We start from the raw sequence: 24,121 nt of genomic DNA on the forward strand, positions 1-24,121 counted from the left end.
AACAGTAACCACAGTTTTTGCTTAATTAGTTAGGTAAGGAGTGCTCATTGAGATGGAGGAGTCCCCATGAAAGTTATCCATTGGCACAGACAATAAAGGGACATTTTTGCATGTGGTGGCACATGCCTATAACTCCAGCACTTGGAGGCAGAAGACTCAGGACTTCAAGGTTAGCCAGGGTTCCCTTGAGACCCCGTGCACCCCCCACACAAATAAATAACAACCAAAACAAAAAACAAAAAAAGAGGGAACGAAGAAGACGAAGAAAAGGAGAGAGAAGGGAAAAGAAAATTCAGGAAGTGACCAGATGATGACTACCAAAAAATTAATTTAGTCAGGCAGTGGTGGCACATGCCTTTAATCCCAGCACTCAGGAGGCAGAGGCAGGTGGATCTCTATGAGTTTGAGGCCAGCCTGGTCTACAGAGTGAGTTCCAGGACAGCCAGTGCTGTTACACAAAGAAACCCTGTCTTGAGAAAACAAAAACAACAACAAAAAAAGAGGATTAATTTAGTACTTTCTGAAAGGGAAAGTGATTTCAAGGCTGAGGAGTAGTAACCTCATGGAGGTGGAGATAAAAGATTACAGAGACCGCTGGACATTACTGAAAGGTGGAGATTTGGTAAATCTCAGGGGACAAATATGTTAAGATTTTTGTTGTTCTTTTGTTTTTCAAGACAGGGTTTCTCTGTGTGCGCTCCTGGAAGTCGCTCTGTAGACTAAGCTGGCTTCAAACTCACAGAGATCCACCTGCCTCTGCCTCCCAAGCGCTGGGATTAAAGATTATTCTTTAGCCTGGTAGTAGTGGCACACGCCTTTAATCCCAGCGCTTGGGAGGCAGAGGCAGGTGGGACTCTGTAAGTTCGAGAAGAGCCTGGTCTACAAGACCTAGTTCCAGAACAGCCTCTAAAGCTACAGAGAAACCCTGTCTGGAAAAAAAAAAAAAATATATATATATATATATATGTATATGTATATGTATATAATATGTTATTATATATATATATATATATATATATACATATTAAACGCAGAGGATATTAATTACAGAACTGCCCAGAGGCAAATGGGGTTTTTTTGTTTGTTTGTTTTTTTGGGGTTTTTTTTGGGCGAGGCAAATGGTTTTCCTGACCAAATATCTAGGGGCTAGTTTCCAAACACACGTGTTCTGGGTAGACTGAGTAAGATGTTGTGGCCTGTCATCTGAAGTTTGAGGCAAAAGAAAGGCCACGAGTTCGAAACCTGCTGGTCTACATACCCCGTTATTAAAAAACAAACAAACAAGCCCCACCACCACTCAGCAAACTTTCTAGACTGTAGAGTTATAAACTACAGTCGACCCCGCCTTTCCAGTTTAAAGGAAACAACCCTAGAAAGTAGGGGGGCGGGGCGGGGGAGGGAAGAGACTCGCGCGGCACTCTGGGATTTGTAGTTTTGCACGGACTCAGAGTCCCATGATGCCGTGTGGCGGGTCACCGCGTCTGCGCGGTGCCGGCGGCGGGCAGCGCAGAGTGAGAAGCTCTTTTGTTCGGCTGAGGGGAGGGCCATTGGCGGGGCCTGGAGTAAGCGGCTTCACCGAGGCGTCCCATTGCCACCACAAGGCTTTATTGCTTCTCTGGGCGCTACTCCCTCGGGCCGCCCGACGCGACGCACTAGCAGCGGAGCACCGATTCTTGGCGGACTCTCGGGCGCTGCTAGGAGGTGAAGAGGCGGGGGGAGGGGGCGCGGCGACGGCGGGAGGCCGCGGGCGGTCGAGGGCCGCGAACGGAAGCCTGGAGCGAGCGGAGCCGGGGGCGCGGCCCGGTCCTTCACGTTCGCTTCCCGCGCATAGCTCGCGGGTTGCGGGAGCCTGGAGAGGGCGGGGCAGCGAATCCGGAGCCCGGGAGCCAAGTGGTTCCAGATGAGAGCCGAGCCTTCCGAGGGTTAGCTCTTCAGGAGCTGGACCGAGACGGATTGACTCGAGGGAGCGACTTTGGAGTTGGGCGGGAGAAGAAAAACTTTAGGACTTAGCGACATAAGAGGACAGGCTTGGTGCTTTGGGTATGCGTGGCACGGACCACGACTTCCTACGCTAGAGGTTTAGAAATGTAACCTGAGAAAGCGGACACGGTGGCGGGCGCGGGCAATCCCAGTAGCACTTGGAGGAGAGAAAGAAAAAAGAAAAGGAATTTGAGGATATTGAGTCCGACTGACAGTATCAGTAATTTCTCTTGCCAGGGTCACGAAGAAGTAACTTCCAGGACAAGGGTCTTGGGTTGCTCAGGGTGTGCTTATTGAGAAAAGATTTGTTGAACAAATCTGGGAGCGAGGGATCAGACGTTTTCTTGACCGGATTCTGTAAAGGAGTTCTTGGGATAAGTAGGGTAGAGGTCCAGAGAAGGATCGAGTGAAATGTGGAAGAGAAAAGGGGTATCTGGAAATGTAGCTTAGTTTGTAGAGTGTTTGCCTAGTGGGCTGCAAACCCTGGATTCAGTCTCCAGTGGCACATAAGCTGGTTGGGTGTGAAGGCATGGACATGTAATCTTAGCACCCTGGAGGATCAGAAGTGTAAGACCTTTCTTGGCTGCATTGGAAGTCAAGAAAGGGTGAAAGGGCCACTTTTTGCCTAGTAATGGGTCTTTTTTGTTTTGTTTTTGAGACAGGTTTTCTCTGTAGCTTTGTAGACCAGGCTGGCCTCACTCATAGAGATCCACCTACCTCTGGCCCCCTGAGTGCTGGGACTCAAGGCATTCACCACCACCGCCCTGCCATAGTGGGTCTTCATTGTGAGTTGGGAGACTAAGAATAGCATGTGTAAGGCAAGACTCCTCAGATAAAAAGTGTTTGCTCAATCTGAGCAAGCCTTGAGACCTCAGTTTAACTCCTGGAACTCAGGTAGTGATGGAAAGAAAGAACCCACTCCAGAAAATTGTCCTATGATCTACCCGTGAGGGTATGGCAGGGACCGGTAAAAGTAGGCTTCCACACACACAGTAGTGATATTTTTATTAGAAAATAGTTATCAGCTGGGTGGTGGTGGTGTTGCACACCTTTAGTCCCAGCACTCGGAGGCCAGAGGCAGGCGGATCTCTGTGAGTTTGAGGCCAGCCTGGTTTACAAAGCTACACAGAGAAACCCTATCTCAGAAAAAAAAGTTATGAAATATGGAACTCATTTTTCCCAAGTTATGTACCACTGAGTTATGTTCCAGTACCACAAAAAATATTTTTAAAAAATGAGTTTTACAGCTGGGCGGTGGTGGTGCACACCTTTAATTCCAGCACTCAGGAGGCTGTGACAGGTGGATCTCTGAGGGAAAACCTGTATCAAAAAAGCAAGAGAAAAGAAAAAAAAAGTTTTACTGGAACATAAGGTGTCCTCTCCAGTTTTGAATTAACAATCATGTCAGCAGCTTGGAATAGTTTCAAAAGATCTAAGGTTTGGGGATAGATGTGTGACTGTAATCAAGAAATTAGTGCCTGTGCCCCTCCTTGGAATGAATGTTGAGAAGATTCCAGTGGTGTGTGTTGGTGACTCCTATAATCCCAACCAGCACTTGGAAGGAGCAGGAGCACCATGAGTTCAGGACCTAGGGAAAGCACCCATATTGAAACCACTTTCTCAGTAAAGGTTTGTGGATAATTCTTCAGTCACTTCTGGTTGGTCACTTTTTTTTATAGATAGTAATAAAATTGGTAGAATTTTACCCTCCCTTCTAGGTATTTTTGTGATCAGTTAAAATACTGTGTGTGCACATGGGTGCATGCCATATCCCATGTATGGAGGTCAGGACAATTTTGGGAAGTCTGTTCTTCTACCATGGGCTCAGGAGATCAATCTCACCATCAGGCTTTGTATGGCAAGCAGTTTTACCTGCTAAACTATCTCTGAGGCCCTCTGAACAATTTTTTGAAATAAAAGGCTGTGTGTCCCTGGCTGTCCTGGAGTTTACCCTATAGTCCATGCTGGCCTCAAACTCAGAAATCTGCCTGCCTCTGCCCCACCCCTACCCAAGTGCTGGGAGTAAAGACATTTTCATTTATTTATGTCTTTATTGTTTTATATTTTGAGACAGGATCTGACTATCTCTGGATGACCTGGAACTTGATATATACACCAGGTTGGCCTCAAATTCAGAGACATGCCTGCCTGTGTCTCCTGAGTGCTGAAATTAAAGTTGTTCACCACCACACCGAGTTGGGTTTTGGAGGGTGGCGGTGTTTTAGTTTTTAAACGTGGGGGTAGGGAGTGTGCCATGATATGCTGTGGAGGTCAAAGAACAATCCGTTGTCCTTCTCTTCTACTGTTATGCTAATCTGTTGAGTGAACACAGGTATGTTGGGCTTGGTGAGACAAACACCTTTACCTACTGAACCAGCTTGATAGCCCCATTTTCTAAGTTTTGGGAATTAGACCTTGCAGAAGTTGGTATGTGTGGATTTTATTATCTATGTCCCAAGTTGGCTTGGAACTCACTATGGCCTAGATTGGCCTTGAAATGAGATTATAGATGTGTACCACCATATCTAGCCTACGGGTTTTATTTTTATATATATAGGTCTTTGCTTTTTGCATCTGAAGAATTGAATCCATGGCTTCTTACACATTAGGCAAGCACGAAGACTGAGCTGCATCCCAGTTTGGCAAGCTTTCTACTGGTGAACTACACTTTCTAGACAAAATTTGGGGACTGTTGGGCTGGTGTTTGTTTTCTTTCTTTTTCTGGTGGTGGTAGTTCACTGAATTGAACCCCAGAACCCATGTGCTCTGTCATTGTGCTTTACTAGCAGCCTTCTTAAAATCCTTAATGTCTTTTGTGAAAAGTTAAATAATTTCACAGCTGGGTATGGTGGCCTGTGCCTGTAATGCATCTCTGAAGGATTCGGAACAGGGAATATTGTGTCAAGTTATAAGAAAGTCTGGTCTAAATAATGATATCCATGCCCGTCTGGACTATAGAGTAAGACCCTTAAAGTTATCCTCTGTCCCTGTGAGTGCTCCCTACCACAAACAATAAATACAGGTGGCTGAGGCAAAAAGATGAATCACATACTTGAGGCCAACCTAGACTACAGAGTTGAGGCCCTGGCACAAAAAAAAAAAGAAAAAGAAAAAAGTCTGTGGGTTTGCTTCTGATTCAGTACCTACCAACTAATTCTGCTCGCACAGCCACACTCAAAAACAAAACTACTGCTCCTGCTCTGTTCATTCAGATTTGCATCTGGAAAGCATTTGCTTCACAAACAGCCAAATAAAAAGCCAACTAAAAGCGGTTTAGAAAGACTGGCACCTGAGTATACTTTGCTACTACAAATGCCTTCATTTGTATTTTGATTACTGGTGTGTAGTTGCCAGTTATAGCAGCAAAGATACCTTGTCCTTGTTTTCAGTTCAGGGTTTATTGATTGGTGACTCCCTAAAACGTGGCAGCTTTGTACTTTTATTTCCTGTTGTTTGATTTTGAAACATCTTTGTTGAGCATACAATGTTCATAATTTGCACAAGGCTCAGAATGCCAATTGACTGTCTGAGGGTAAATAGAAACAAAATGCTTTGGGGATCCCAAGGGAAGGAGAAATACTTGGTTAGGTTGGGTGGGCTATATGGGAGAAGTACCCTTTAAGCTATGTCTTGAAGAAACTGTAGGGTTCTGACTGAATACAATAGGGGATGGTAATAAGCTACCTTGAAAGTGCTGGAAATTGAACCCACATCCTCAGGAAGAGCAGCCAGTGATCTTAACTATTGAGCCATCTCTCCAGTCGTGAGATTTTGTTTTGTTTTTGGAATTACCATCTTTTTTCTTTTTTTGGTTTTTTCGAGACAGGGTTTCTCTGTGTAGCTTTGGAGCCTATCCTGACACTCCTCTGGAGACCAGGCTGGCCTCGAACTCACAGAGATCTGCCTGTCTCTGCCTCCCGAGTGCTGGGATTAAAGGCATGCGCCGCCAACGCCCAGTTGGAATTACTATCTCTTTGTGGGTTTTGTGCACATGAGGGATCCTGCAGAGGCCAGGAAAAGGATCCCCTAGAGCTGGAGTTGCACATAAAATTGAGTCACTTCACAATTGTGCTTGGAATGAAACCAAGCAAAAGCTCTTAATTGCTGAGCTATCTCTCCCACCCCAGTATTGGTTGTTATGCAAAAGTCTGTTTTGTACTTGTTAAAAATTCAAGCATCTGCCAGGATGTGGTGTGGTATCCCCCATCTTTAATCCTAGGACTAAGGAATAGAGGCAGACACATCTCTGAGTTTGAGGCCAGCCTGATCTACAGTTTCAGGATAGCAAAGGCTAAACAGAGAAACCTTGTTTCAAAAAAAAACAGTTCAGGGCTTTGGTGGTGCACTCCTTTGATCCCAGCACTCAGGAGGCAGAGGCAGGCGCGAATCTCTGTGAGTTTGAGGCCAGCCTGGTTTCCAGAGCAATTACCAGGACAGGCTCTAAAGCTACACAGAGAAACCCTTGTCTCGAAAAACCAAAAATAAATAAATAAAACAGTTCAAGCATCTTTGTGCATACAATTGAATGCTGTAATAGAAGCAGATGAGAATAGGGATCTTAGGGACTGGGGAAATGGCATGGCTCAGTAAAATGTTTGCCCCTAAAGTATGAGCTGAGTTCAGATCCGAGTACCTTTTATAGCAAGATAAGATGTGAAGAATTTTCCAGATGCTAGGGGTGCAGATAGCCTGAGTAATACAGTATAGCAGGAAGAAACAAGAAACAGCCTGAGGGTAGGGGATGGGGAGGTCACTGGGGGGCATGGGAGGGAGAGGGAGCTGGGATTGATATGTAAAATAAGGTCATTTCTAAATTAAATAATAAAAAAGAAACTTAACCTCAGGAAAACAAGATTGAAGGAGAGAACTAACTCCAGACAAGTTGTCCTCAAACTTCCACATGTACACTGTGTAGCATGTGCACACCTGCAACTCACACAGTTAAGAATGTATGTTGCACTGGGTGATGGTGGTGGCGCACACCTTTAGTCCCAGCACTCGGGAGCAGAGGCAGGTGGATCTCTGTGAGTTTGAGCCAGCCTGGTCTACAAAGCTACACAGAGAAGCCCTGTCTGGGTTGGGGTATATTGCAATGGGTGTAGGTGGCTATGCCACTTTTAATCTCAGCACTGGAGAGGCAGAGGCAGGTACATCTCTAAGTTCTGGGCCAGCCTGGTTTACTTAGTGAGTTCCAGGATAGCCAAGGCTACATAGAGAAACCCTGTCACCAAAAACAAAAAAGAACGTATGTTACTCTTACAGCAGACTCTCGGTTACTAGGACCCACTACAGGAGGATCACACGGTTATCAGTAATTTTTTTTTTCTTCTTTTCTTTATTTTCCTTTTTCCCTTGGCAGGGTTTCTCTGTGTAGTCTTAGCTGTCATGGAACTCAACTCAGACTGGCCTCAAAACTCTTAGAGATTCACCTGCTTCTGCCTCCCAGTGCTGGGATTAAAGGTATGTGTCACCCTGTTCCACAGTTTGGTGAGTATAAACATATATAAACCCAGTTTCAGAAAACAAATTTTAAAAAAGGAGAGAGCCAGCTTCCTGAAAGTTGTCCTCTCACCATCACACCCAAGATGTGGCATACACGCACCCATGTTCTGTGTTATTAAATAATATATATAATACGCATGTGTATGGGTGTCATAGTGGATGTGGTGGTTGGACTTTTAGAAGTTGGTTCTCTCCATCTTATTTGAGGCAGGATCTCTTTTTTTCTGTTGTATTTTGTACTCTAGGCTAGCTGGCCAGTGAATTTCCTGGCAATTCTGTTTGCACATTCCATCTTGCTGTAAGATAGCTAGGATTACAGATGCACCCTACCACTTCTGGCTTTGTATAGCTGTGTGTCTGCATGTGGGTGTATGCTGGTGCCTACGGAGATGAGGGATGTCCACTCCTCTGGAGCTGGGGTTAACAGTTGTGAGCCCAACTCAAGTCTTCTGGAAGAGCAGCCACAAGTGCTCATAATCACTGAGCATCTCCCCAGCTCCTAGAATTAGATTTCTCAAGCTGCACAAAAATAGGTGTACTAGAAGTTCTTAGGTAGCTCACACTGTGTTTGGCCAGAGGTCAACTTTGGCTGTAATTTCTCAGATGCTTTTTTTTTTTTTTTTTTTTTTTATGTATTTTTTTAGGCATCAGTTGTCTGTCTGCATGTATGCCTGCAGGCCAGAAAGAGGGTATCAGATCTCATTACAGATGGTTGTGAGCTACCATGTGGTTGCTGGGAATTGAACTCAACCTCTGGATGAGCAGCCAGTGCTGTTAACCTCTGAGCCATCTCTCCAGCCCATCTCAGATGCTTTCTACCTTGTTATTGGTTTTCATTGTTTTGTGTTAGTGTCTCTCCTTTTCCTGGTGCTTACTCAGTAGGCTAGACTGTCTGGCTACCCAGCAACCCCTGGGGATCTACCTAAGTTCTGCCTTCCTTGCACTGAAATTAGAAGTGCACACCCCTATTCCTGTGTTAGAAGGGTCCTGGAGATTCAACTCAGGTTCTCATGTTTGCATGATAAGCACTTTACCAACAGAGATACCTCCCCAGCCTTGGCCCATGTTTTTCTGTGGTAACAGCTGAAACCTATGTCTACATTGGGTTCATGGTTTCTTATGCCTTTCCTATTTCTTTGAATAGTTTATACAAACTTCAAGAGCAAAACAAAATGCTTAATTTTGTGTCTGATACACATACAAAATAAATGAGTAAATATAATACAAACACATACATTAAGAACTAGGTGTAGCTGGACAGTGGTGATACGTGCCTTTAGTCCCAGCACTCAGGAGGCAGATGCCAGCCAGTTCCAGGAGAACAACAACAACAACTAGGCGTAGGGCACAATTAACTTCAACTACTCTGGAGGCAGAGGCAGGAGTATCTCAAGTTCAAAGCCAACTGGGCAGTTTAGCAAGACTGAAAATTAGGGTCTGAGATGTGGTTCAGTCGTGGAATGCTTACCTAACACATGCAAGGTCTTGGATTTAATCTCTACCTGAAAGAAAACAAACAAACATTATTCCTTATAAAAGTTTAAATATTTTTTTATTTGGTTTTTTTTTTTTTTTTTTTTTGAGACAAGGTTTATCTGCATTGCTTTGGAACCTGTCCTGGAACTCGCTCTATAGACCAGGCTGGCCTCAAACTCACAGAGATCTGCCAGCCTCTGCCTCCCAAGTTCTGGTACTAAAGGTGTCTGCCACCACCGCCCAGCTAAACTGTTATTTATTGTGTTTGTACATGTATCGGTGTACACACATGCTGGTGCAGAGGTCTGTCAGGAGTTGGCTCTCTCCTGCCACCTTGTGGGGTCTGAAGGTGGATCGCAGGTCTTCAGGTCTGCCAGCCCTCTTCTGTATAATTGGCTCACATGTTCTTTCTCTAGTCTGAGCCTTTAATCCCATCACTTGGGAGGCAGAGGCAGGTGACTACACAGAGAAACCCTGTCGGGAACAGGGGGGAGCTGAATAAATAATAAAAAGAAAAAAACAGGGCAGCCAGGTAGCTCAGTGAGTAAAAGTGCTCACTGTACAAAACTGATCTAAGTTTCATCTTCAGAACTTCTGTTAGACGAGACAGATACTGTGCTTGCCTTTAATCCCAGCACTTGGGAGGCAGAGGCTGGTGGATCTCTGAGTTCCAGGACAGCCTGGAATACACAGAAAGCCTGTCTCGACAAACAAAAAAAGAACCCTTGTTGGAAGGAGAGAGCCAGCTTCCTGAAAGTTGACCTCTGACCATCACACCCAAGCTTGGTATACATGCACCCATATATATATCATGCACAGTAGTTTTTGTTTTTTAAGTAAGGTGTGTGTGTGCTTGCTCTATAGCTCAGGTTGCCCATAACTTGAAATCTTCCTGCCTTAGCCTCTCCTATTAAAACTCCTGTGATTATAGGCACTTTTAGTGGTTTGTTTGCTTTTTTCTCCAATGCTGGGAGTTGCACCTAGGTACTTATCATGTATGCAAGCTAAGCATTATACTACTAAGCTGTATCCCCAGTTATCCAAAACATTCTTAGATGACATACTATAAAGTATGCAGAATACCTCTAATGGAAAAAGTGTTTTGTTTTTTTTTTTTTCTGATATTAAGCTTCAAAAGGGTGGGGACCATTTCTTACTCTCTTGAGTCTCTAGAATTCAGCATAGTATCTAGAATTTGAGTTTCTACATATATTAAAACTTTTGTCCAGACACTGGTAATACCAGTTTAATCCAGATTGGACTATTAAATTAATCCAGAACAATACTCCTTCCTTGGGGAGGTGAGGGAATCCAGACACGATCTCTCAATCTAGTCCATGTTGACCTTAAACTCCTAATTCCCCTGCCACCACCTCCCAAAATGTGGAATTACAGGCCTGTGCCACCACACCTGGCACATATGCTCCATTCTTTGTATCTCATTCTGGATAATTGATTGTTCGTTTCTAAGATTCTAGCCAATTTTGTTTTACTGGTATATTTACAGCGCCATCTGCCGACACAAGTTGGTAATTTTAAGGCTTTGGGCACTTTCTCCATTCAAGGTATTCTGAACACTTTATAGTATGCTACCCAAGAGTGTTTAGGGAACCTGGATATAGCTCTGGCCTGTCAGAGGTGTGGTGGTACACACCTTTAATCCCAACACTGGAGAGGCAGATATCTGTGAGTTTGAGGCTAGCCTCGTCTACAGAGTGAGTTCCAGGACAGCCAAGGCTACACAGAGAAGGGGGCGGGGGCTAGAACATCAGAACTGAATGGATTAAAAGGTAAGAGGTTTACAGGGAACTAAAGTTTATATGCTAGAATATTTCAGGGACTTTCTGATTTAGGGTATTGTGTAGACAAAGATAAACCTTGAACCCCTTGATTCTCCTGCTAGGATCACAAGCATTCGTGCGCCACCATGCCCGGTTTTTAGGGGTCAAATGCAAGGCTTCATTTGTGTGAGACAAGCTCTCCACCAACTGACCTGTATCCCCAGCCGTATTTGGGGTTTTCATCAAACAAAACCAACTTCCAACATGAAAGAACAAGTTTCACCCATATATAATTCTATGTGTGGATGTGTGTTGGAGCATTTTTTAGACTTGTGTGGTTATTGCTTTTAATTATTTCGTGTGCATTGGTGTTTTGCCTGCATGTATGTCTGTGTGAGAGTGTCCGATCCTAAGGAACTGGAGTTATGGTTGAGAGCTGCCATGTGGGTGCTGAGAATTGAACCCAGGTCCTCTAGAAGAGCAGCCAGTGCTCCCAACTGCTGAGCCATCTCTCCATTCAGAAGCATGTTTTAGAAAAGAATAAACTCAGGACCTGCACTTGGCCTTGAGTACTAAAGTCAGGTGGCCTTGAGTTTATGTGGAACCCATAGGAAGGTGGAAGGAGAGAACTAGCTGCACAAAGTTGTCCTGCCCAAAAGAAGACAAACTTTACTACATCTCTGATGGCTACCTTCCTCTTTTCCCCCTGCTCATTTTCTAAGTTATTACAGTACTCCAGCTTAAATAGTTAATCTGGTGCTTCTTCTAAGCAGTCTTGAGGCTTAGAAATAAAGTAAACTAAGTCAAATAATAGTGATTTATGGGCAAGGGCTGTAGCATAGTACCTAGCATTCTTGAAACCCAAGGTTTAATTCCTAGTACTACCAAAGGGAAAAATGGGAGTTGGCTGGAGTTGTAGCACAGTTGGTAGAGTAGTCTCTTGCCTTGTATATTATACAAAGCCCTGTGTTCAGTCTTTTAGCACTACTGGGGGGAAGAGACAAGAGGGTCAGAAGATCAAGTTCATCCTCTGCTACATCATGTGAGGTAGCTTAGCCAAGCCCGAGACCCACATGGAGCTGACTCCCACAAATTGTCCCGTGACCTCCGTGACACCCAAACTTAGACTACATGAGTAAATGCAGTAAAAGAATTTTTAAAGTTTGAGCTGTGAATTTATGATGTCATTCAAGAAAAGCAAAGTGAAAAATAAAGGGACTTTTTAGCTGGACATGGTAGCATACATCTATGATCCCATTACTTAAAAGATAGAGACCAGATCAGGGATTCAAAGCCATCCTGAGCTATATGAGACTGTGAAGGCTGGGCGGTGGTGGTGGCACATGCCTTTACTCCCAGCACTCGGGAGACAGAGGCAGGAAGATCTCTGTGAGTTCGACCCACACATTGTAGTATCACCTATAATTCCATCACATAGAAAGCTGAGGACAGGACTGGAGAGATGGCTCAGAGGTTAAGAGCACTGGCTGCTCTTCCAGAGGTCCTGAGTTCAATTCCCAGCAACCACATAGGTCACAACCATCTGTAGAGATCTGGTGCCCTTTTCGGGCCTGCAGACATACATGCAGACAGAACACTGCATGCACAACAAATAAGTAAATAAATAAATAAATAAATAAATAAATCTTTAAAAAAAAAAAAGGAAAGAAAGCTGAGGACACCTTGGGCTTCTTAATAAGTCCTTGTCCAAAGGGAAAGAAATTTGCTGTGAGATTAATAATCATGGCTAGGGGTTAGAAAGATGGATCTGCAGTTAAGAGCATTGACTGCCCTTCCAGAGGACCCAGCATCCACATGGTAGCTCACAACTGTCTGTAACTCCAGTTTCTGGGGACTTGACACCCATGGCAAAACACCAATGCACATTTTTAAAAATGAATTAAAATAATAATTGTGCTTTTAAAAAAATAATCGTGCCGAGTGGAGGCAGCAGCATGGGCCTTTAATCCCAGCACTCAGGAGACAGAGGAGGCGGATCTCTGTGAGTTCAAGACCAGCCTGGTCTACAAGAGCTAGTTCCAGGACAACCTCCATAGCCACAGGGAAACCCTGTCTCAACCCCCCCCCCCAAAAAAAAAAAAATATAGCTAACTTGCTAGCTAACGTGGAAACGTGGTTGTGAACTGGAGATAAGTAGAGCATTATACATAAGCAGTGTACATCATCTGTGATTTCCCTTACCATCCAGATATTTATCTGACCAGTAAATGTGCCTTGATGCCCTTTTTATTTTCTTTTGTCATTTTAGCAGCGTCACTCTTTACACCGGAAAGCTGGCGGGTACTATGGGGAAAAAACAGAACAAGAAGAAAGTGGAGGAGGTTCTAGAAGAAGAGGAAGAGGAATATGTGGTGGAAAAAGTTCTTGATCGACGAGTTGTCAAGGGCAAAGTGGAATATCTTCTAAAGTGGAAGGGTTTCTCAGAGTAAGTTTCATTGGCACAGGTAAATTCAGTCCTTATGCTTGATACCTGTTCTGTGATGGGTATACCTGGGGTCAGTCCTGACCTCCACAGCTGATAGTCTACTGAGGAAGGACCTACATGCAGAATACTGCGATATATGGCAGCATTTTGTTTTGTGTATGTGGCATGTGTGGCCTTAAGTCCTGGGATGAAAGTCAGGTCTTCAGGCTTGCCAGATGTCTCCTTTTTCCCATTGAGCTATCTCACCAGTCCACAACAGTGATTTCTGAGGAGCAATTTGTATAAGATAGTCCACCTCTGCAAAGTAGTTTTTCCTTGAAGAAGACAAGTTTCTAAGCCTTTGGTCTTTACCATCCCCTGCTAGGAAACTTCTTAATTTTGAACAAAAATCTAGCTGTTCCTTATCATTTAACTCTCTTCCAAGACTACCTCCTCTCTTAGTTACAAATGTTGACTTGAGTGGAAGTGTAACTTGCTGTGATTGCTGGTTTCAGTGAGGACAATACATGGGAGCCAGAAGAGAACCTGGATTGCCCTGACCTTATTGCTGAGTTTCTACAATCACAGAAAACAGCCCATGAGACAGATAAATCAGAGGGAGGCAAGCGCAAAGCCGATTCTGATTCTGATGATAAGGGAGAGGAAAGCAAACCAAAGAAGAAGAAAGAAGAGGTGAGAAACTTAGGACAAGGATTTAAGTATTGGGCTTACAATTATGAGCTACGATACTTGAACTTCTTCCTCTGAATCTCAGCAGTTATGTCCTCTGTCCTTCGGAAATAAACTAATGTTTTTAAAAGATTTGGAAGTCAACCATGTGCACACCTGTAATCCTAGCAGAAGGATCAGGTATAAGAGACCTTGACTACAGGAGACCTTGTCTCATTGAAACATAACAAAACCAAAAAAAAAAAAAAAAAAAAAGGATTTGGGACTTATTCCTGTAAAGTGATCTAATCTTTTTATCTATGGTGCAAGAATGATGGGATAGCCGGGTGTTGGTGGCACATGCCTTTAGTCCCAGCACTTGGGAAGCAGAGGCAGGGGGATCTCTGTGAGTTCCAGGACAGCCAGGACTGTTACACAGAGAAACACTGTCTTGAAAATCCAAAAAAAAAAAAGCACTGACTAGCTGCTCTACCAGAGGTCCTGAGTTCCATTCCCAGCAACCACATGGTGGCTCTGTAATGAGATCTGATGCCCTCTTCTGGCATAAAGGATGTAACAGTTACTGGAGACACATGACAGCAACTGAATTTGTTTCCTGTCAGTAGATTGCTGTCAATAGATTGCTTTTAGTTTTTTGTTTGTTTGTTTGTTTTTTAGATTTATTAAGTATACAGTGTTCTGCCAGCATGTGTGCCTGCAGGCCAGAAGAGGCACCAAATCTTATTACAGATGGTTGTGAGCCACCATGTGGTTGCTGAGAATTGAACTCAGGACCTCTGGAAGAGCAGTCAGTGCTCTTAACCTCTGAGCCATCTCTCCAGCCCACTTTCAGTGTTTTGATCATTACAGATTTGAAGTAGCTGTTTTGTCTTACTTAGTATCTTAATTAATTTACCTTTGAAGAGACAGCATGAACATTTCTTTTGCTTGGGGTGTGTGTCCCATTCATGCCAGGGGTACCTCATGGTGTGGGAAGCAGAGGAAACCTTTAGTGAATGTTTGTGATTACATTTCTTAGAAACACAGCAATAACTTCATTCTGGATATAGTCCTATGCCAATAAAATTGTTCTGTCCTTCTGGTTTTTACAGTCAGAAAAGCCACGAGGCTTTGCCAGGGGTTTGGAGCCTGAACGGATTATTGGAGCTACTGACTCCAGTGGAGAACTCATGTTCCTGATGAAATGGTGAGTCTGCCAGTGGCTCTGTGTGGTTGTTTCTTCCCTTCTCCATCTGTTCTATGCCAGAGGAAAAGAGCTGCACCTTCGAAATTCCAGTCGCCAGGTGTGAATCTTTAAGATGACATAGTCCTTCGATAGTGATCCTCGGCATGACTACAAACCTGGACTCATGAGTTACAGGTAGGGGCCCTTAGGATTTTCAGATCTCTGATTTTTTTTTTTTTTTTTTTTTCTTTTTCTTTTGGTAGGTGGGAGAGACTATGGAGAGGAATCACATTTCAGTTCTGTTGAGTAAAGAAAAAAATTCTGAGATGTGATTGGATTGAATTTCCCTCCTTCTCTGCCACCTTCTTAGTAAAGATCAGGCCGGCCCCAAAAACAGGATTCTGTTCATGTTTGAGGGTAGGAAAGAATTTATAGAATTTATTTTTAAATTTCAAAATTAGCCAGCAGGGGTCAGCAAGGCCTCTACTGTTTACTGTTACTGAGCATAATGTAAGCTTGCCTCTTTCTATTAAAAATACTAGTGGTAACAATGTAGACTTGTTCTAAATAGAAACAGTGGGTGGTGTTTGTTAGCACTAGGCAGCATCACCTGCTGAACATGCTTGTACTTGCTGTATTTTTGTGTGCTGCCAGCACAGTAGGTTTCTATGACTGGCATGCACCACGGCATCACTCGGTAATGGCCAGATAATGTTCTGGCCAGAACATTATCAAGCAGTACATGGCAGTACTTTCAAACAGTTTAATGAAGAGTTCAAGTTAGTAAAAGTAATTATCTTTGTTTTTTTATTGTTTTGAGACAGTTTTACTCTAGCCTAGGCTTGCCTTGAACTTGAAATCCTCCTGCCCCAGACTCTGTGCTGAGATTACAGGGACATGCCACCATGATGGACTAGGAAGAGTAAGTGTTAAGCCATTGCCAGTTAAAATAGGATTGTCAAGTCTTTGTCCTTTGATTGGTCTAGAAATTTCTCTGAAACTAGTATCTATGGTAGTTCTTCCCTAGATAATGGCTGGAGTAAGTTCAATGCAGGTGAATGCCTGTGTCACAATGAACTAACCACCTATTTTCTTCTGTGTGTTCCTCCAGTCTTTATTGATTCGGACCCTCTTCTAACTTACAGGAGAAAAGAAAAACTGAATAAATAGTAGTATGTGTTAAGTAGTCTAGTTAGGATACACTTGTTCTGTATATCACTAGTGTGAGTTACAGTAGTATCTCCGTATTTTGAAGGGTTGCATTCTTGGTTAGGTATGGTTTTGCACACTTAGAATCCCAGCACTCATATAAAATGAAAGTATCACAAGTTAGAAGCAAACACACACACACAAGCCATTTGTAATAGCCCATATCTGTAATTGCAGCACTAGAGGTTACTGGGAATATAGAGTAAGACTTTGCCTTAAATAACAAAACAAGGATAAAAAGAAGTCTAGGGGATTAATTGTCTTACTACTATATCTAAAGTTAAGATTTGGATGTTGGAAGCCAGGTGTTGGTGATTTTGGTGACACAAGCCTTTAATCCTGGCACTCGGGAGGCAGGAGGATCTCTCTGAGTTCGAGACCAGCCTGATCTACAAGAGCTAGTTCCAGAACAAGCTCCAAAGCTACACAGAGAAACCCTGTTGAGAGAGAGAGGTGAGGGGGTAGGGAGAAAGAGATTTGGATAGTGGGCTAGGGGTGTGGCTCAGAAGTAAAGTATTTACTTAACATAACACTTTGTGGGTTTGATCCCTGTCCCTGCAAAACAAAAAACAAAAACACTCAAACATTTGTGATATGGATTTATTTTTATTTGGCTTTCTAGTAAGGGGGGGGGTGTCCTAGCATGTACAAGGCCCATTGTTTAATCCCCAGCACCCACACTTCCTTATCCCTGAAAGACTGTTGATTATAAAACCTAAGGTCATGGCCGGGTATGATGGTCCACCCCCTTAATTTCAGCAGTCAGAGGTAGAGGCAGTGGATCTCTCTTGAGTTTGAGGCCAGCCTGGTCTACATATCAATTTGCAGAACTACATACAGCAGTAGTTCTCAGTCTGTGGGTTACTAAGAACATGGGGAAACACAGATATTTATATTATGATTCATAACCATAGCAAAATTACAGTTATGAGGTAGTAACAAAAATAACTTTATGGTTGGAGGTCAACACAAACGAGGAACTGTGTTAAAGGGTCACAGCATTAAGAAGGTTGAGACCCACTGACATAGAGACCCTATCATACAAAACAACAGAAACAAGTGATAGATGTATACACCCATAGCTCAGGATATAGTTGTAGAGGGCTTTCTTAGCATATACATGGCCCTGACTTCCATCCCTATACTACATACGTGCACTTAAAAATATATGAATGGGGGGGGGCTGGAAAGATGGTTCAGTGGTTAAGAGCACTGCTGGTTGCTCTTCCAGAGGTCCTGAGTTCAATTCCCAGCACCCACGTGGTAGCTCACAACCATCTATAATAGGACCTGATGCCCTCTGCTGGCAAGCAGAGCTCTCATACATTAAAAATAAATAAAAATTTAAAAAATATATGGTGCTGGAGAGATGGCTCAGCAGTCTCTTGCAGAAGACTCGATTTCAGTTCCCAGTGCCCCCGTTGTCACTCATTACATAATGTAACTCCAGTTCCAGAGACTCTGGCCTCCGAGGCATAGGCATGCATGTTGCATACATACATGTATTTGGATAAAACACACGTAGACATAAAAAATTTCATTCTAGCCAGGCAGTGGTGGTGTATACCTTTAATCCCAGCACTGGGGAGGCAGAGGCAAGTAGATCGTTGTGAGTTCAAGGCCAGCCTGGTCTACAGAGTAAGTATCAGGACAGGCTCCAAAGCTACACCGAGAAACCTTGTCTTGAAAAACCAAAAAAAAAAAACAAAAAAAAACTTTTTAAATTACAACCTGATTTTCTAGGAAAGTGAAGATACCTGTCTGTTTCTGAAAATAGAAAATATTTCTACATAGTGAAAGGACTTAAATTTATTCTAGAATCATTCAAAAGAGGGCTATGGGTTAGATGCCCCTTAAGGATTCAGTGTGTTTCCCACCATCTTCTTGGTGTAGTTTCTTACGGAAGCTTAACTATATCTGCTTATTCTCTGGTTCCCTGTGGCTCTGGACTCTTGTTCTTCTTCCGTTTCTGGAGGTTTGAGATGCTATGTCAGATAGTCATGTATGTGTTGCCTGCCCCATGCTGCTGCCTCTGTCTGGGACAGACCCAGTGACCTGAAGATAAGTAGATGAGAGTTTACTCCTAGTAACTATAATGTATATCATTTTCAGATTTTTAGAACATGAAAATTTGGAAAAATAATGAATTATATCACAGTACCTTTTTCTACTAATAATGTTAGTGCACTGTTTAAACTATGTGGAGATGATGTGCAGTTGGCATGTGGTGATGTTAAACACTGTTAGGAGTAAGCAAGATTGTGCCAAGACATATTAAATCCTCTGACAAAGCCAGCATTGCTGTGTGTACTGGCTGGGATATAGTTTTGGAATATAAGCTTTCTTTGGCCTTTTCCAAAGAACTACTTGAGTCAGGTGACCTACCTTTTGACAAAGTTCCCTAGAGGGGATTTTTAACAGGAGGAAGGGAGATCTTTGAGGGTATCACGTGACAACTCACCCAGTAAATGCTGCTTGCATCCTGTTTTCCTAGTTTGTGGTTGGAATTTAGACTTTTAAAACCCCATTCCCTCGGTGATCCGAATTAGGAGACCCCAACAGCTGATCTCAAAGTTTCTTTGTGCTTTGTTCTGCAGGAAAAACTCTGATGAGGCTGACCTGGTCCCTGCCAAGGAAGCCAATGTCAAGTGCCCACAGGTTGTCATATCCTTCTATGAGGAAAGGCTGACGTGGCATTCCTACCCCTCAGAGGATGATGACAAAAAAGACGACAAGAACTAGCCCTCTCAAGTACCAGCCCCTGTCACCTTGACTGTGGGTTTCAAGTGGGGAGGGAAGGAGTTCTACTTGTCTTCACACCATAGAGGTGGCTTGAGAAGATGTCCTTTGAAGAGCCAGCATAGTTTCTGTGCCCTGCAGCAGCCCAAGTGCTTTAAATCGTTTCAAGCTGTATAGTTTGCACACCCATCCCAGTGGAGGGAGAAAGGGTATGTGTTTCAAGGCAACCTGTTCTTCGCTTTGCTAAGAAAGCCGAGGGCCTTCCATGAAGGACAAAACCCGCAGAACTGGGGTGTGGGAGAGCAAAGATACTGTCGATCTTCAAAGAGCATCTCCACAACCCACAGCCTTCTTCCCAATAGTGTTAACTGCATTTTTACAGCCTAGCATGTGTGTAGTTTTTGGCTATTACTGGTATATTCATTGGGGGTGGGAGGGTTGGGGCAGGGAGGAAGGGAGATGGGTGGAATCATTTTGGTTAAAATTTGGGGCCTGATTGGGGAAATGGTGAAACAGTAGAAAGAACAGCTAACTAATCAATTGGTTCTATGTCAATATTTTGCCTTTTCAAAAAATTTCATTGGCACCATTAATGAGGATTGAGAGACTGTTAAAAATCAGTGAATGCTGAAATCTACAGCCAAGGTGCTCCCTACCTGAGCTCATTGTGGCCCACAAAGGACAAAGCCAGTTCCCTGAGTTACCAAAGCTGCCATTTGAAGATGGAAACTGACTGAGGAGGGAAAGTTTTATTGGAGAGTATATACAGACTGTTCTGCCTTTAGAGGTGCTAATTACTGAAATTGGAGAAAAATACCTTTTTCCAGTTACGAAGTTACAAATAAGTTTGACCATCTAAAGCCACTGGCTCAAGTATTGCAGGAGGGCCTATGGGAGATGGGAGCAAAGGGCCTGTGCTCTTAGGGTTGAAACTCTTGGAGCTTTTTTGTTTTGTTTGTTTGGTTTTTTTTTTTTTTTTTTTCCAGCTTTGAACCCTGAAACTGCTCTTGGCAGGTTCAGTTACTGACAGCACAAATTCCATTGAGTCAATTCAAGGGTTGAATGACTTCACAAACCCTGGTCTCAGGAGATTAACTTTCATATTGGGGTAATAGTTCACTTGAGAATACAAAATCTTCAGATTAACTGATGTCCAAAATACTGTCTTGAATCATGAGATCCATCAATTTTTAGTATTGTCTAGGCCTGCATCTAGAACTACATTGTAAAATCTTTTAAAGCATGTGTTAGATATATGTGAAAATTTTGTTTAAATGTAAACTTCATACCATACTGTCAGTTTTTGTCTTAATAAAACTATAGATTTATAATTCTTGATTTCTGTCTTTTTTTTTTTTTTTTTTTTTTTTTTTAAAGACCAGGTCTCCTTCCCCTGTACTGCCCACTCTGTCTCAGAACTTTGAACCCTGTGCCTCTGCCCTCCAGTATTGGGTTACACAGATGCATGTGCCACTACATTGGGTGTGACTGGCTCACCAGAAACCCCTCTTGCCTCAGTTCCCCCTGTTGGAAGTGGTTTCCATGGCTTAGTTACTATAGATGAACACTGTAGGCTTGAAATCTGATGCCTTAATATTTTAAATGGTCTCAATTTATTATTGTAGTAAATGCTGAAGCATTTATAATTGCTGTACACATTCTAAGAACTGTCACATCATTCTGTCTCAGATTGCTGGGAAATTATTCTCTGTTTAACAGCCCTGGCCTGCTGTCCTGGAACTCGATTTGTAGACCAGGCTGGCCCTTTTTTTTTTTTTTTTTTTTGAGACCGGGTTTCTCTGTGTAGCTTTGGAGCCTATCCTGGCACTCGCTCTGGAGACGAGGCTGGCCTCGAACTCACAGAGATCCACCTGTCTCTGCCTCTCAAGTGCTGGGATTAAAGGCATGCACCACCAACGCCCGGCCTATTGTCTTATTGTATGTTTTGCCTACATATATGCCTGTGCACCACTTGTGTGTCCAATGTCTGGAGACCAGAAGAAAGCATGTGATACAGGCTTTTGGGACCCATTCAGTGTGGGTTCCAGGAATCAAAGCAGGGTTGTGGAAGAACAGCCAAAGTTCTTAACCATCTGAGCCATTTCTCCAGCCCTGTTGCTTTGTTTTAATACATTAGTATATACATATATATGTTAAAGTCAGAGGACAACTTTGTGGAGTTGGGTTCAGGGAACCAGGCTCAGACTGCTTGTGATTTATGTGCAAACCTATCTCACTAGCACTTTTTACTCTAACCCATGCTAGTCTGAAATTTACTGTTTAGCTCAGAATTACCCAATTCAAGGTGGCCCTCTTACCCAGTGCTAGGGTTACAAGCATATGTCACAAGGGCAGTTAGAGAGTCTTGTCTGTTATTTTTTGTTTTGTTATAGAACAAGTCTCACAGTATAACCATGTTTGGCCTGGAACTGCCTATGTAGACTAGGATGGTTTAAAACCTTTCAGTAATCCTGCCTTTTAATTACGTGTGTTTATATGTGCCTGTGTGTCCATGAGTGCAGGTTCCTAGATTCCCTTGGAGCTAAATTACAGGTAGTTCTGAGCTGCTTGAATGCTGGAACCTGAACTTGGGTCCTCTTCAAGAGCAGTGCAGGCTCTTTTGTTTATTTATATATATGGGTGTTCTTGGTTGCATGTGTGTCTACACCACATGTCTGCCTACCCAGGTCAGAAGAGGTCGTTGCACCCCTGGAACTGGAATTAGAGATGGTTGAGCTGCCATGTGAGTGCTAGGAAATGAACCTGAGTCTTCTATGTGTGCTTTGGCCTGCTGAACCATCTCTCAAGTCCCCCACACACTCTGTTATTTTAGCTTTAGTGTTTGTTTGACAAAGGATTTGACTAACCCAGCCCAGGCTGGCCTTGAACACTTGATCTTCTTACTTCAGATCTTCACACACACACACCCTTTTTTGTTTGGTTGTTTGTTTTGTTGGTTTTTTTTTTTTTTTTTTTTTTGTTTCTCTGTGTGGCCCTGGCTGTCCTGGAACTCCCTCTATAGATCAGCAGCCTGGCCTTGAAAAAGAGATCCACTTGCCTCTGCCTCCTGAGTGTTGGGACTAAAGGCATTTACCACTACCTGGGTACATTTTTAAAAGGAAAAGTTGAGTTTTAGAGACTAAGACCCTGAGTTCATTGAAAAGAGGATAATTCTGTGCAAATAAACATGCAGATGTTGGGGCTGGAAAGGTGGCTCAGTGGTTAAGAGCACAGCCTGCTCTTCCAAAGGTCCTGAGTTCAAGTCCCAACAACCACATGGTGGCTCACAACCCTTTTCTGGCCTGTAGGCATACATGCAGGCAGAACACTGTACATAATAAATAAATCTTAAAAACAAATGCAGATGCTGTTTTCAGCATTCCCTAGGGGAATTTTGGAAGGATGTAAGTACAGAAAAAGTAGGAAATCTATTCACTTACCTGGTCATGAAGTCTTTTTGTACAGGGGTCTCAGCCATTGTAGGTACAGTGACACAGCAGTTGTGACAACTGAATTTGGCTGAGATGGATATAGAGGCATATCATTCTATACCATCGGGTGCACTGAATTGAGATATCGGCCTTCATATATCCCAAGTAAGCAGCTATTCAGTTCTTTTTAAAAAATATTATTTTATGTCCATCAGTACTCTGCTTGCATGTATGCCTGTGTGAGTGTCAGATTCCCTTGGAAAACTGCCATGTGGGTGCTGGGAATTGAACCTGGGTCCTCTAGAAGAGCAGCCAGTGCTCTTAACAGCTGAGCCATGGCTCACAATCAAAATTGGTTCTACTTTTTACCCTTGAAACCAACTTCACAAGAATTTCTGGTATTCTTGACCTGTGGGGAAACCTTGTCATGGGCTGGAGAGATGGCTTAATGGTTAAGAGCACATACTGCCTTGGAGAAGACCCAAGTCAGGTGGCCACAATGTCTTTACAACTTCAGAGGATCCAACACTCAATTTTGCCTCTGCTGACATCTGTACTCAGGTGTATATACCCACACACAGACACGTAACTTAAAAATCTTAAGGAAAAAAAATCTTTCTACCAGGCAGTGGTGGTGCACACCTTTAATTCCAGCACTCGGGAGGCAGAGGCAGGTGGATCTCTGTGAGTTCGAGGCCAGCCTGATCTACAGAACAAGTGCCAGGATAGGCTCCAAAGCTACACAGAAAAACCATGTCTTGAAACCCCCCCCCCCAAAAAAAAGAGGTGATCATTGTTAATACACATGCAAAATTGTTAATCATAAATAGGTACAAAGTTGGGGAGATAGCTCAGCAGTTAGGAGTGCTGCTGTTCTTACAAAGGACTAGTTTCGTTCCTACCACCCCAGGGAATCAATGTCCTCTTCTGGTCTCCATCGGACGGACGGACACACACACACGCACACGTGCACACACGCACACGCGCGCACGCGCGCGCGCACACACACACACACACACACACACACACAGTTTCCATGAAATCAGAGTTGTTTTGTTTTTGAAGTAGTAGGAACTGAACCTAAGGCCTTGTGCATTCTAGCCAAGTGTTCTCCCAACTTTTCAATTAAGCTCTATCACCAGCCTTTTTTCTTTCTAGATAGTGTCTCACTAAATCACCCAGGTTAGCATTGAATTCTCATCATGACTTGGCCTGTGGGTGCTGTGGGCCTGTGCACATACTTGGCTGCTGTCAGTCTCTTGTTGTCCTGTAACTGTCAGATCCTGTTAGGACCCTGCTCTCCCCTGACTGAAGTTGAATTTGTTTAGTATCGTAAGTGAACTACATAGTGACAACAGAAACACACTAAGTCCTTTGTCAGTGCATGCACGTTTACACATGTAGGGCATGCACATGTGTCTGGAGGCAAGATGTGCCCTTTTTTTTTTTTTCTACTGAGGCAGGGTCTCTTGATGAACTCAGTGATACATCTTGTCAAGGTAGCCACCTTGCCCACTTGTCTTTTGTGGGCTTTGAACACCCAAACTCCAGCCTCAAGCCAGTGGGGCAAGAGCTTTCTTAACTGAGCCATCTCTCCAGCCTTGAAATCTTTCTGCCGCTGCCTCTCAAGTACCTGAATTGTAAAGGCACATGGTTTTTGCACTGAAAAAAATCTACCAATTTAAAATAAATTTTTAGCAGCTGTTTTTTAAAAATTTATCTT

At 43.3% G+C, this 24,121-nt stretch overlaps 1 protein-coding gene across 1 annotated transcript; it reads left to right on the top strand.

Moving 5' to 3' along the window:
* The first annotated feature begins 1,522 nt into the window (after positions 1-1,522).
* On the top strand, positions 1,523-20,294 carry Cbx1 (chromobox 1). The gene is given in 5 exon segments (NM_001246787.1): positions 1,523-1,701; positions 13,009-13,185; positions 13,680-13,857; positions 14,946-15,040; positions 18,826-20,294. Coding segments are annotated over 4 exon segments (558 nt in total). The 5' UTR covers positions 1,523-1,701; positions 13,009-13,045; the 3' UTR covers positions 18,971-20,294.
* Positions 20,295-24,121: the final 3,827 nt, after the last annotated feature.

Source organism: Cricetulus griseus, chromosome 7 (assembly GCF_003668045.3).
Source record: "Cricetulus griseus strain 17A/GY chromosome 7, alternate assembly CriGri-PICRH-1.0, whole genome shotgun sequence".
Lineage (NCBI taxonomy): Eukaryota > Metazoa > Chordata > Mammalia > Rodentia > Cricetidae > Cricetulus > Cricetulus griseus.